The following is a 12,639-nucleotide window of genomic DNA, read 5'->3' on the forward strand; positions in this document are numbered from 1 at the left end:
ATATTTGAAAAATAAGGTAAACTTGTTACATTTTTCTTTTCTAGCTGATGCTATATTTGGACAACTCTAAATAAATGTTTTCTGTTATCACTTCTATCAACAGAAAAAGTAGGTATTGACTAGGCTGATTAGGTTCCACATCAGACTTTTGATGGAGAACCCAGGTTCTGAAACAGTTAAGTTAAGGTACTCACACTTTGTCTACACAAGTGATAACAGCACTAGCTGGTTGCTCAACTTACAAAAGATAGCAGCCGTGTCTCCCTCAAATTACACCCTATCATACTGAGAAGTGAATGCTAGTTTGGATAACATAGTCCAAGTCATACCCATGAGAATGGTCATGGCTGCAACACAGATATATTCAATCTGGGTTGACTCAGGACCTCGTAAGTCACTTATGGTATTGGTCTCAAGGTTCCATATCTTTGGACTCAAATGGTGTGTGGCCCCAAAACCTCACCAGCCACATCTCTCTGGCTCTCAATAGTTTCACTAGGAGTAGTACCAACTGAGAGACAGTGGCAATAATGTGGAATTTATGACTAAAATTTTTCTAGGCAGTGTCCTAGTGTGGCCGCAGTCTAATGGCTGAAATAAGTAAAAGAAAGACAAAAGACTATGATTGTGAGTCTAACACCTAAAACTCTAGACTTATGTATCCTCACTTGTCTCATGTACTACTAAAATATAGTCTTGTATATATATCCCTAAAAAATTGACAGAATGGTCATGGTTGAAATATAGTTGGAATGCCTTTGATCATAGTTCTGCTTGATCAGGGTTAACCTGGGGCTAAACAACAACAACAACAATGACCCCCCCCCCCTGGATCTTTTTAATTCAGAAAAGGGATTAGCTCTCCTGATCTCTCTTTGTCTCTCTTCTCCATCATCCTGTCTTAGATATATTCAAGTTAAGTATGACACACCTAAAATATTTCTCTTTATAGAGGTGCAAAGTAAAAATAAACATTAAAAAAACAACAAAAAACATACAAAAGAGTTTGATGGAGATAGGGTAGGAGTAAAGGTGAAAATTTAACTTTTCTACTCAAACTTTTTCAATAAATTTTAACTATCTCCCCACCATTAGTAGCAGAGAGGTAAATATTCACATCTACTTTATGTGAATAAGTTGGATCCCGATTCAATTCTTCACCAGAAAGAAGGATAATGTTTAGGTGGCAGGCTAACACACTGTTTAGAACCAATAAAAGAATTAAAGTTCAGAACAGTCCCCAAAGGCTGGCATTCAGTTGTAATATTTGTGTTTAATCCTTTAGCATTAAAACCAGCCATACCCAGCACAAACATTCAACCTGTTTAATGTTCAAATCAACCAGACACCATCTCTCACTCCTACCCTACAATGTCATTCTAAAAATAAACAATTTGATCACTGAAATCTTGAAGCTATGAAATAATGCTTGATTAATTCAAAACAATGTGAATAAATACGTATTACATTTGGCAGAGTAATCTGAATGCTAATGAATTAACCCTTTTGTTATCATATTTCTGTTGAAAAATACTGTCTTTGTTTCAATTAATTTTGAGAATGAAGAATTTAGTAAAATAACTGTTGTTGTTGAGCTGGTGTTTGAAGCATAAATTAATATAAATTTTTTATATAAGTTTTTAGATCACTTAAATGCAGGAAGTCTGTATCATGAATCCTGGGGCAGATTCAAGTTGATTAGTATCAAAAGAGTTAAGTGGATAAAAATAAAAAAAGAAATCTCTCTCTCTGGATAGGTGGTCACTCTCTCAGGTAATAATGAACAATTTCCAGCATGTGAGTGAACTGACCATTGTAGAATTCAGGCTACTGCCTATAAACACCAACAAAACACTTGTTAATTCAGATCGAAAATGTAGGCGGTGCGAGTCCAAACTTCAATCCTTTTATCCAACTAGTCAAGTTTTAATCCCAACGAAACTACTTGCAACTGATTCTTGGATTTCAAAACTACTCTCAGTTGATTCAACTTAACCCTTTTGTTTACATATTTCTGTTGAAATACATTGCTTTCATTTCAATTAATTTTGTAATTAATGAAAAACTTAGTAAACTTACTTAAATAACTGCATCGTTATAGTGATAGTGTTTAGAAAATAAGAAATTTCAGATCACTTTTATTTTCTACCCATAGAACCAGTAGTAGTCTCTGGTGGGTTGGTATCAAAAGGGTTAAGAGCTACAAGTTCAATACATCAGTCCTTTATTCATATGGTCATTTTTAACCCTTATAAAGCTACTCACAACTGAAATTTAGATTTTGAAAATTTAGCTACTAATTATAATGCTGGTTGTAGTAATATCAGAGCATGAAATATTGTTTTCAATTTTGAGAAAGCATGCGATAATTGACAATCTCATGGCTAGTAATGTTCAACTCAGGACATCATCACAACTTAATATAACTGCACACAACTTGGTAAAAACGGTCCTTACTAGCTATGGTTATCTACAGTTATTGACATGAGCATGCTAAAAAAAAACTATTCTAAATTGCCATGGTAACTTCTAAGAAAAAAGAAAAACATCAAGTTTTTTTTTCCTGCTTTCGATGCATCAGTATCAAGAACACTTACACAAGTCAAGACTAAAAACAAACATGAAAGAGAAGTATCAAAATACATTAGAACTAAAGATTAATAATAGATGCATACACACATGGAAAGAGAGAGATACAGATGTATGTGTGTGTGTGTGTGTGTGTGTGTGTGTGTGTGTGCATATATATATATATATATATATATATATATATATATATATATATATATATATAGACCCAAAGTACATGAACATATACAAGCAATGAATGAATATACAAGCAAAATGAAAATGAAAGATAGAATTAAGTGAATTAAGAATATTAAAATTCTTTTAAAAGGGTTGGTTGACAAAATTAATAATTAAATAAATCTGACGTCTTAGTAGATAAAAGTGAACCTAATTATTAAACGAAGGCTAAACAATAACGAAACCAAAGAGAGCTGTATCAGGAAGTGATTTTTATTCAAGACATTCAGAATGAATGAATGAAAAGAGAACTTGTGAAAAAGAAAGCAATATTTTTTTTTTAAATTAATAATAATAATTAATATGTTGAATGAAATAAAATAAACATTGGTTAAAATATATATATGTATGTATATCACTCACCAACAGTATAGGACCCCAAAAAATAAGATTTGAATCGAGAATAAGAAAGAAATTAACTAATTTATCCAGAAATGTCAAGCACTTAAAAGCATGAAAAAAAAACAATAATAAAGTAAATAAAAAAAGGCGTACTCTCCTGTAATGGAGGGAAAGAAACAACCTATTATACTGGACAAACCGGACTGAACTGATTACGTAAGTTAAAAATATTATCGACACTTGATAGATTGGAACAGGATACAACATTTATAATAATGCAAAAAGAAAAAGAAAGAATAAATAAAAGAAAACAAAACAAAACAAAAATGCATTGCAGCATCAACAGCTATTGAATAATGCAGTGAGTGCATTGTAGCTATTGCAGTAGTGTAAGGTAAAAAAGAAATACATATACATATACACATATATATATATATATATATATATATATATATATATATATATATATATATATATATATATATACACACACACACACATATATGTAGTAAAAAAAAAAACATAAAAATAACAGGCTGTCCACATAAAGTGTGAGATATGAATCTATTAGTAAAGATCTTGATACAATCAGACCTCACCAATACTCTCCCCCCCCTCTCTCCCTCACTCTCTCTCTCTTTGTTATCTATATATTCATTCATTATATTTCAGATGCAAGCAAAAATGGACTGATTATCAATGACCAGGTTGCAGATGATTATTATACAGCAGAAGACTTGATACTATATTGACAGTAGCTGATGGTGAGGGGAGTCCCACAAGCCCACTGGGTCGTTGGGACATCCCTGAAATCATCAGCTTCATTTGCAGCAGCAGCAATAGTAGTTGTTTTGTATCCAGGACAAATTAGCTTGGTAGAAGGAAGACCATACTCTCGCACATGCATGTGCACATACATATACACACATATATAGCCACATGCAAATAAATATATATATATATATGTACACATACACACACGTATGTACAGGAAGGGTTTAAACTCCACACACTGCTGCTAGCTAATGACAATACACTTGTTGATTTCCTAGTGCTGCCTACTGTTGTCAGTGGTGTAAGCAGCAGCAGCAGTAGTAGTGGCTGTAACAGCAGCAGCAGCAGTGGTATGTTGTTCTTAACCTGAGGTACCTATTTATAGTTCAGTGAACTGGGCCATTTGACAAATATCCTGGTACAAACTACTAAATTCTCAGCTAGTTTCCCACTAGTACCCTGTCGACTATACGAATGACTAAATGAGTAACTGTTTCAATTACGTTACTGTTACTTTTGGAAAAGGCATAAATGCCACAGCTCTCATTATCTGCTTTCCTAACCGTCTTAGGGGCTCATGGTGTCTACATGGAGGAGACAAGACAATTTCTGACACCATCATAGCAGTCAATATACAGATAAGGTTATAGATTTTTAATGATAGATAATGATTTTAAAAATCCATTTACTACAACCACCACCACCACTGACACCACCACTACAGAAGATTTTCATTGGTCACAAGTACCCAAGATACTGAGAGCAATATAAAAGAACAAAAAATAATTCTAATTTCCACTCAAGGCCAGCAGTTTTAGAGGGAGGAGGTAATGATTACTTGATCCCAGTAGTAAAGTAGTACTTTATATTATCAGTCCTGAAAGGATAAAAGGCAAAGCTGATCTCAGCAGGATTTGAACTTAGAATGTAAAGAGATGGTCGAGTATTTAGTCTGATGCACTAATGATTCTGACATCTTCATCTTGAAGGATATAAAAATAATCCTTTCTGCTATAGACACAAGGTGTGAAATTCTGAAAGTGGAGGCTAATCAATTACATCAACCCCAGTACTCTCAACTGGTACTTATTTTATCAACCCCAAAAGGATGAAAGGCAAAGTCAACCTTGAAAGCATTTTAACTCAGAATGTACAGATGGCCAAAATACTTAGCATTTTGTGGTATTTCTTTTGATTTTACATTCTGGGTCCAAATGCCACTCAGTTTTACCATTCAAATGCCACACAATGGATGAGTGATTATTACAAAAACAAAGAGTATAAGTGTTGACATAGATAACTGAATAAGTGAAAAAAAAAATTGAGGAGCATGAAACCTAAGTATACATAGTATACAAATACTAAATGATGATAACACAGCATTCTCAATACAAATTACCTCCATGCAGAGCCAATCAGCTAACTCTAGATCTCTTTGAGCACCAAGAGCAAGTGTCATCACCAACTGTCATTTTTACAACTTTTCAATAAATTTATTTGAAGACACCATATCTTTCCCTCTCCATCCTCATCTACCATTTCAAGTGAAACTTGAAAAAGGTTGATGAGGGCTTGACCAAGAAGGGAAACTGTCTATCTTCAGGCCTTTTAACTTTATTCACCACACAAACTGTTTTGGTAAAGTCACTGGACAAAGGAAAACTGCCTTCCTTGCCTGGTTAAAGAATGATGGTAGAGCAATTATCACAATGGACTCAGCTGATAACCTGAATGTATCCTACATGTGATGGTAACCATTCGACATAACACCACATGTCATCAATGCTCAAACACTGACTGAATATATGCAGGACAGTTTTATTGCTTTGCATGCATCTTGGACAGGCCCATCTGATGGTACTTCCATACATCTAGAGTTTATCTTGAATCAATAGAGCCCCTGTGTATCACTACCAAGCTAAGGATTTTAGGAAGTTACCCACAGTAGTCCCCAACCTGATTGTCCTATACAACAGACTAACCAATTCATCTTCATCTAATGCCCTGAGTTTACCTGAGGATATCAATGTTTTTCTGCTGACACTGATTCTTTATAGATCTCTTTAAAAGATTAAGGATAGAGGTAAGTTAGGGATTTACATAGAACAGAGTCTGAAAAAAATAGGTATGACAAACACCTATAAATAAAAGGAATTGCGTTAGAAATCTTAATAAGGGCAGTGGATTGACAGAATTGCAAGAAAGCTGGATAAACTGGGGAAAAAAAAACCCATAACTTTTGGGAATATTTTTACACACTTAGAATTTTCGAAGCATGGAATAAATTACCTACATCAGTCGCCAACTGTCAGGATACCACATCCTTCAAAAATTCCATGCTTCCTGAAATTTATGAAAACTACTCTTGATGTATCAATATGCTCTTTTTCCTCTTTATGGCTCTTTTACTGTTCACTTTTATATCTTTGTATTTTATGTGAAATCCTCTTTGATGAATTAAATTATATTAATTTAAGAAAGAAAAAAGTTGCCCAACAATTGGGTTGCTGAAAACACAACAGAACTCTGGATTAAATATGCATTACAATATTTAGTTTTGTCTCTCTATGTTCTAACTTCAAAGCTTATTACTGCTAAATTTATTTTTGAACATCCAACAAACCAAAGTACCATCAATATACTGGAATTTTCACTATATTTAGCTTAGTAACTGGTTAGCATAAATTATTAACTGTATGTGGGTGCATATGTATGTAAGATTATCCATTCTATCCACTGGTATGAAGCAAGAACTCACTGTATGAAGATTTAAATCTTTCAGGCACCAAGAGAAAACTAAAATCTATTTACAGTCTTTAAATTTATTCCTTACCAGTTTTGTGAAATATTCATACTATAACTGATAGCATGATGAAAGGGACAAAGCATCACATGATGAAAGGGGAAGGAACAGTATGCATGTGTGTACATATACACACACATTTATTTTCTGTATTTTCATGTGTATATTTATATTTGTATTTCTCAGTCTCTCTCTGTTGTCACTGTATATTTACACACACTTTCATAACAACATGCACAGATATCAATCTAAAATATAAACCAGGAAGATCGCATCCATAAAGGTTTCTTTCTCTAGTAGAAGCTCCCACTGAGGTACCCCACTGCGATCTTTATGCTCAGTGAATTCTCACTTTCAAGCAATGAAAGTGGATAGTTTTACATATACCCAGAATAAATCCTGTCATCAAACAGACACTAGACCAAGTGTCATTGACCATAGCTACACGTTGACCCAAGTCTTATGAGTGAAACTGGGTTGATAGAAACTGTGCAGAAGCCTTGTCAGATGGGCTGTATTTGTTATGGGGAAAAAAGTACTAGGCTGGTCCTTTGAATTATGCTGATTTCTGGTCCTGGCAGATGATTGTAAAGAATATTTTAAGTGTAGTCTGTGGAATAATCTCATTATAATTTAATCCCACTCATAGAACAATGCAAGAAACTGCTCTAGTTGATTGAAACACACACACGCACACTTACATACATACACCCACACATTCTCTCAAACACTCACATATACTTAAGAGTGAATCATTAATGATCCACAATTAATTTATAGTTGTCCCCCCCCCCCCATTAACAGGAAAATTAAAAGTGCATGTACTATTAGATGCATCCTCCTTCTAGTCACTTCTTTAAGTGGCCACAACTGAGCTGCAATTCACAATGCTACACTAGGAAGCTCTAATCTCCATTTGCTTAGTTAGATCCTCAATTTTTGATTGTACTGCTCTGCTAATAACATCAAAAGATAGTCGAGTGGCCCTTAATTTCTATTAGGGTGTAGAAGAATCTCAGAAATGACATCTGATATGGCCTGATGTTCAGCACAGCAGCAGTGGCTGGTAAAACCTACCCCGAGTCCTGTAACAATAGTAAAAATGGGTGGAATGTGTTCATAAGTCTCTTTTTAGCTTTTTGTGCTCTTGCTGTGAAATGTTTTGAGGCCTCATGAGAAGCCTGAATGTATGTACCATCAGCTTTGGACTGCATGGCACCTTGGGTAAGTGTCTTCTACTATAGCAATGGGTTGACCAAAGCCTTGTGAGTGAATTTGGTAGATGAAAATTGAAAGAAGTCCGTTATGTGTGTGTGCTTGTGTGTGTACTTGTGTGTGTGTGTGTGCATGTGTGTGTGCTTTTATGTGTGTGCTAGTGTGTGCTTGTGTGTGTGCTTGTGTCTCCTTGTCTTACATCGTTTGGTTATTGTAAACGAGTGTCACTCATTTCCATTAATCAATCAAAGCATAACTGACTATGAGGAAATATCATGATGCTTGGAAATAGGAAAGGGTTGGTGACAGGAAGGGTATCCTGCTGTAGAAAACCTGCCTCAATAAACTCTGTCTGACCCATGCAAGCACAGAAAACAGAATGATGATGATTACATTAAACATAACCATTTCCCTTTCTTTCTCGGTGAAAGAAAGAAAGATCAGTGGTTAGTGATCTGGTCTCTGTGGGCCGAAGTGGTATTAGAGGCCAAAATTGAAAACAGACTTTCAGAACAGGTATAAAGAAGAAGCATGTGCGAAGACGAGACAAAAGGGGATTGCAGTAAAACATGATGTATTCATACTTTTAAGATCTCAACTGATGTAATAAAAATTTAAGAAATACACAGGGTGGGCTTAAAGTCATGCATCAAAACATTTGGCATATTACATTATTATTATTATTATTATTATTATTCAGTAGTTTTATTTTTATAATGTGCTTTCACTTCACTACCGAGTGCAGCTCTGTGTGCCTTGGGTATGTGCTGTGGTTTGCTGTGATGCTCTTATGGTTACTGTATTGAAAGTGTTTTGCGTAGGATGTGTGCAGTGCCCAGTAGTGCAATTTTCTGTATGTTATATATATTTGTAAGTCCTGATGTTTTTGTCTGAATATTTTTTTATTATACCTAAGGCACCTACTATGATAGGAATTGTTTCTGTTTTTATTATTATTATTATTATTATTATTATTATTATTCATTTTGTTCATCATGTACAAGCTTGTGTATATATTTCATTCAATTTTAGAAAAATTGAAGCATGTCTGACAATTCCAGGATGCATTGAACTTATTTTGTATGTGACTTTCGACTTACCTTATGTAATGAAAAAAAACAGAAAAGTTCACTAAATATTGCCTTTCTTTGAAGCAAATAGAAAGAAGAGCAGCCATGGTAATATTTTTTCCACACACCATCCTTTGATGCATCTGGGGTAATTGGGTATATCAGGTTTTAACAAAAATCAGACACCCTCATTTAGGCTACTGAACCAGAATTGATCAAACACCAGCTCATGTCCACTTAGCACTAGAGCCCAAACCTCCTGATCCACAGTTACCTTGGAGCAAAATCTGCTGTAAGCATTGCCAACTTGATGGCCTTCAATCTCCTGGCCCTTGTGGTACCCAACATGTTGTATGGTCTACAGAAAGGGTGGCTTGAAAAACCTTCTGTACCCACCTCAATGGGAGTCACATCATGCTTGCTAGCCACTGTTTCAACTTAACCCCAGCTCAGCAGATTTTCTGTAATAACAAAAACTTATATGACTGTAGTGACCAGAGGGTGACCTCCACATCCAGTGATGCATGTACAACTAATTTTCTTCATCATCATCATAAAACGACCTCCTTCCATGCTGGCACGAGTTGGAAGGTTTGACAGGAGCTGGCAAGTTAGAAGACTGCACCAAGCTCTTCCATCTGTTTTGTCATGGTTTCTCTGGCCAGATGCCCTCCCTAATGCTAACCACTTTACAGAATGTACTGAGTGCTTTTTATGTGGCCCTGGCAACAGTGAGGTCACTAAGTAACTTGTAAGACAAGACCTCTTGACTAAGGTGGGAGATATATTGAGGGAAGTGGCCTTGTGCCAGGTGCTGGAAGGTTAGAGTATGAATAGAGGGTCAGAAATAGGTGTTTTGCAGTAGAGGAGATACATGGCTACCTCAGTTGGAGAAAGAATAGAGTGAGAGTGGGGAGAGAAAGAGAAATAACATAGTGAAGACAGGAATGATTCACTTTTGTGTATGTGTGTGTGTGTGTACACACACATATATATAAACGGCTGTTAAAGGATGATGATGATGATGATGATGCACACACACATACATACAATTATGAATATTTGCACAAATGTGTATGTGCATATTTTAGTGTTGGTGCCACATAAAATGCACCGAGTATAGTCTGTGCAGTGGCTGGTGTTAGGAGAGGCATTCAGCCATAGAAACCATGCCAGGACAATGGAGCTTAGTGCAGCCCCTGACCTTATTAGCCCTGGTCAACCCATACCAGAATGGAAAACACATTAAATGGTGATATATATATATATATCATCATCATTTAACATCCGCTTTCCATGCTAGCATGGGTTGGAAGGTTTTGACTGAGGACTGGCAAGCCAGAATGCTGCACCAGGCTCCAATCTGATCTGGTAGAGTTTCTACAGCTAGATGCCCTGCCTAACGCCAACCACTCTGAGAGTGTAGTGGGTGCTTTTACGTGCCACTGGCACGAGGGCCAATCACACGGTACTGGCAACGGCCACACTCAAAAAGGTGTTTTTTATGTGCTACCTGCACGGGAGCCAGTCCAGTGGCACTGGCAATGACCTCGCTCGAATAATCTTCTAACGTGCCACCAGCACAAGTGCTAGAAGGTGACTCTGGTAATAATTACGCTCAAATATATATACATATATATATATATTCACATTCACACATACATACACATATATACAAATATTTGTGTAAATCTGTGCATAACACACACACACACACACACACACATTATATATATATATATATATATATATATATATATATATACATACACACACATGTATATGTGCACAGGTACACACATCTACACAAACACACACATACATATATAAAGATTAAATAATCTATCACATGGGTGTGGGCCGGAAACCATTCATTAAATATGTCCCATTCATAAAAAAATGATGCAGGCAGAGGGAGTGATAAAAAAAAAAATGAAGACACAGATGTTAAATAGACCCTGGAAATGTAGGCGTCGATCCAGATGTTGAGTAATTTATTGAGAGAGAGAGAGAGAGTAAATGATTTAAAAACGAATCTCATGTGTGCAAAGATATAGACACACAAAATATAAAGTGAGCTGGAATTTTGGAAATTTCAGTCAAATAAATAAATGAGATAAATAAAAGTTAAAAAAGAAAATAAAATTAGAAATAAGGGAGAAAAAACAGAAAAAAAAATACATTGCAGTATTTCTCATGAGAAATTTCATTGTTGGGATAAAAATTTTGCTGTTGTTTTATACAATGAGAGTCTATTCCCCGCCACCACCACCACCTGCACTCCACTGGCTCCACCCCACCCACCTATTTATTTTAACTTGTTTTACTCTGTGTGTGTGTGTGCATGTGGGTTCAGTCCTACTGCATGACACCTTGAACAAGTTTTCTCTGTTTTATAGCCTCAGGCCTTGTGGGTGGATTTGGTAGCTGAAAACTGAAAGACGCCTGTCGTATGTGTGTGTGTGTGTGTGCGCGCGCGCGCAACAACTTCACATAAAGAATTAAAAGACCTATCAAACCCTGCTTGGAATATTCAATGACCACTGAACAGTTAGCATTTTACTAATTTTTCTTTTTATAAAAATTCTTTTCTTCTTAATTGGGAAATAATGCTTTGGCAATTTAGTGCCACGCACAGTGTTCAACGACACTATACATTGCCCTATGTAAATTGCATTTCTCTCATTCTACCTTCAACTGCTCTACATCAGAATGGTTCTTTAACTTTCCAAGTGGCATCTCCCTTAATTCTATCTCTGCTATCCTGTTCTGGTCATTTTGAGTGCATGGCCCAGCCATCTGAGCCACTAATGTCCTATTTCAAGGACCACATGATTATAATTGCAACTACATTTGCTGTACATCTCCATTAACACTTTGCTGAACCAAAAGATGTAGATGTTTTAATTTAGACATCCATAATACGGAAAACATTGATCTGCTCTTAGTTGTAACTTAGTGGTTCAGCAAAAAAAAACAAAAAAAAAAAACAGATACTTATTTAAAGTACCAGACTTTAAGTAAGTACAGGGATCAATTTGCTCAACTAAACACTTCGAGGCAATGCCCCAGCATGGCCACAGTCCAATGACTGAAACTAACAAATGGAACATAGAATACACACACACACACACACACACACATATATATATATATACACACATATATAATTGAAATGTGTGACTTAGTGGTTAGGGTATTTGGCATATGATCTTAAAGTCATGAGTTCGATTCCAGGTGCTGCATTGTGTCCTTGAGTAAGACACTTTATATCACATTCTGTGTCACAGTGAATCTCCTTGAGAACTATGTTAAGGGTACGTATGTTTGTGGTGTGCTCAGCCACTTACATGTAAATTTCATGAGCAGGCTGTTCTGTTGATCAAATCAACTGGAACCCTTACTGTCATAACCGATGGAGTACCAGTATATATATATATACACACACACACACACACTAACATGTGCAAGCATATATATGTAAGGGAATAGTAAAATGGGTTTGTAATAGCCTTGTGCATAATATTTTTACATGTTTTGGTCAGAAGGGAAGGTAGTGCCCATGACCTTTTAACGGGCCTCAGGAACAGGTGAGAGGGAAGGAGATACCTCTTCCTCCATCAAAAA

General features: G+C 35.8%; 1 protein-coding gene across 3 annotated transcripts in view; it reads right to left on the bottom strand.

Moving 5' to 3' along the window:
- Positions 1-12,639, bottom strand: part of LOC106880839 (uncharacterized) — a 173,531-nt gene that overhangs the window by 124,380 nt on the left and 36,512 nt on the right. The window contains exon 1 of one of the 3 annotated variants that reach the window (XM_089361646.1): positions 3,172-3,432. The exons of the other annotated variants lie outside the window; for them this stretch is intronic. Within the exon in view, the coding sequence (XP_089217772.1) occupies positions 3,172-3,417 (246 nt within the window). The 5' untranslated portion in view covers positions 3,418-3,432. Of the gene's footprint in view, positions 1-3,171; positions 3,433-12,639 lie in introns of those variants that run through there. 3 annotated transcript variants of the gene reach the window in all.

The sequence above is a fragment of the Octopus bimaculoides genome, chromosome 13, assembly GCF_046866305.1.
Source record: "Octopus bimaculoides isolate indiv1 chromosome 13, ASM4686630v1, whole genome shotgun sequence".
Taxonomy (NCBI): domain Eukaryota; kingdom Metazoa; phylum Mollusca; class Cephalopoda; order Octopoda; family Octopodidae; genus Octopus; species Octopus bimaculoides.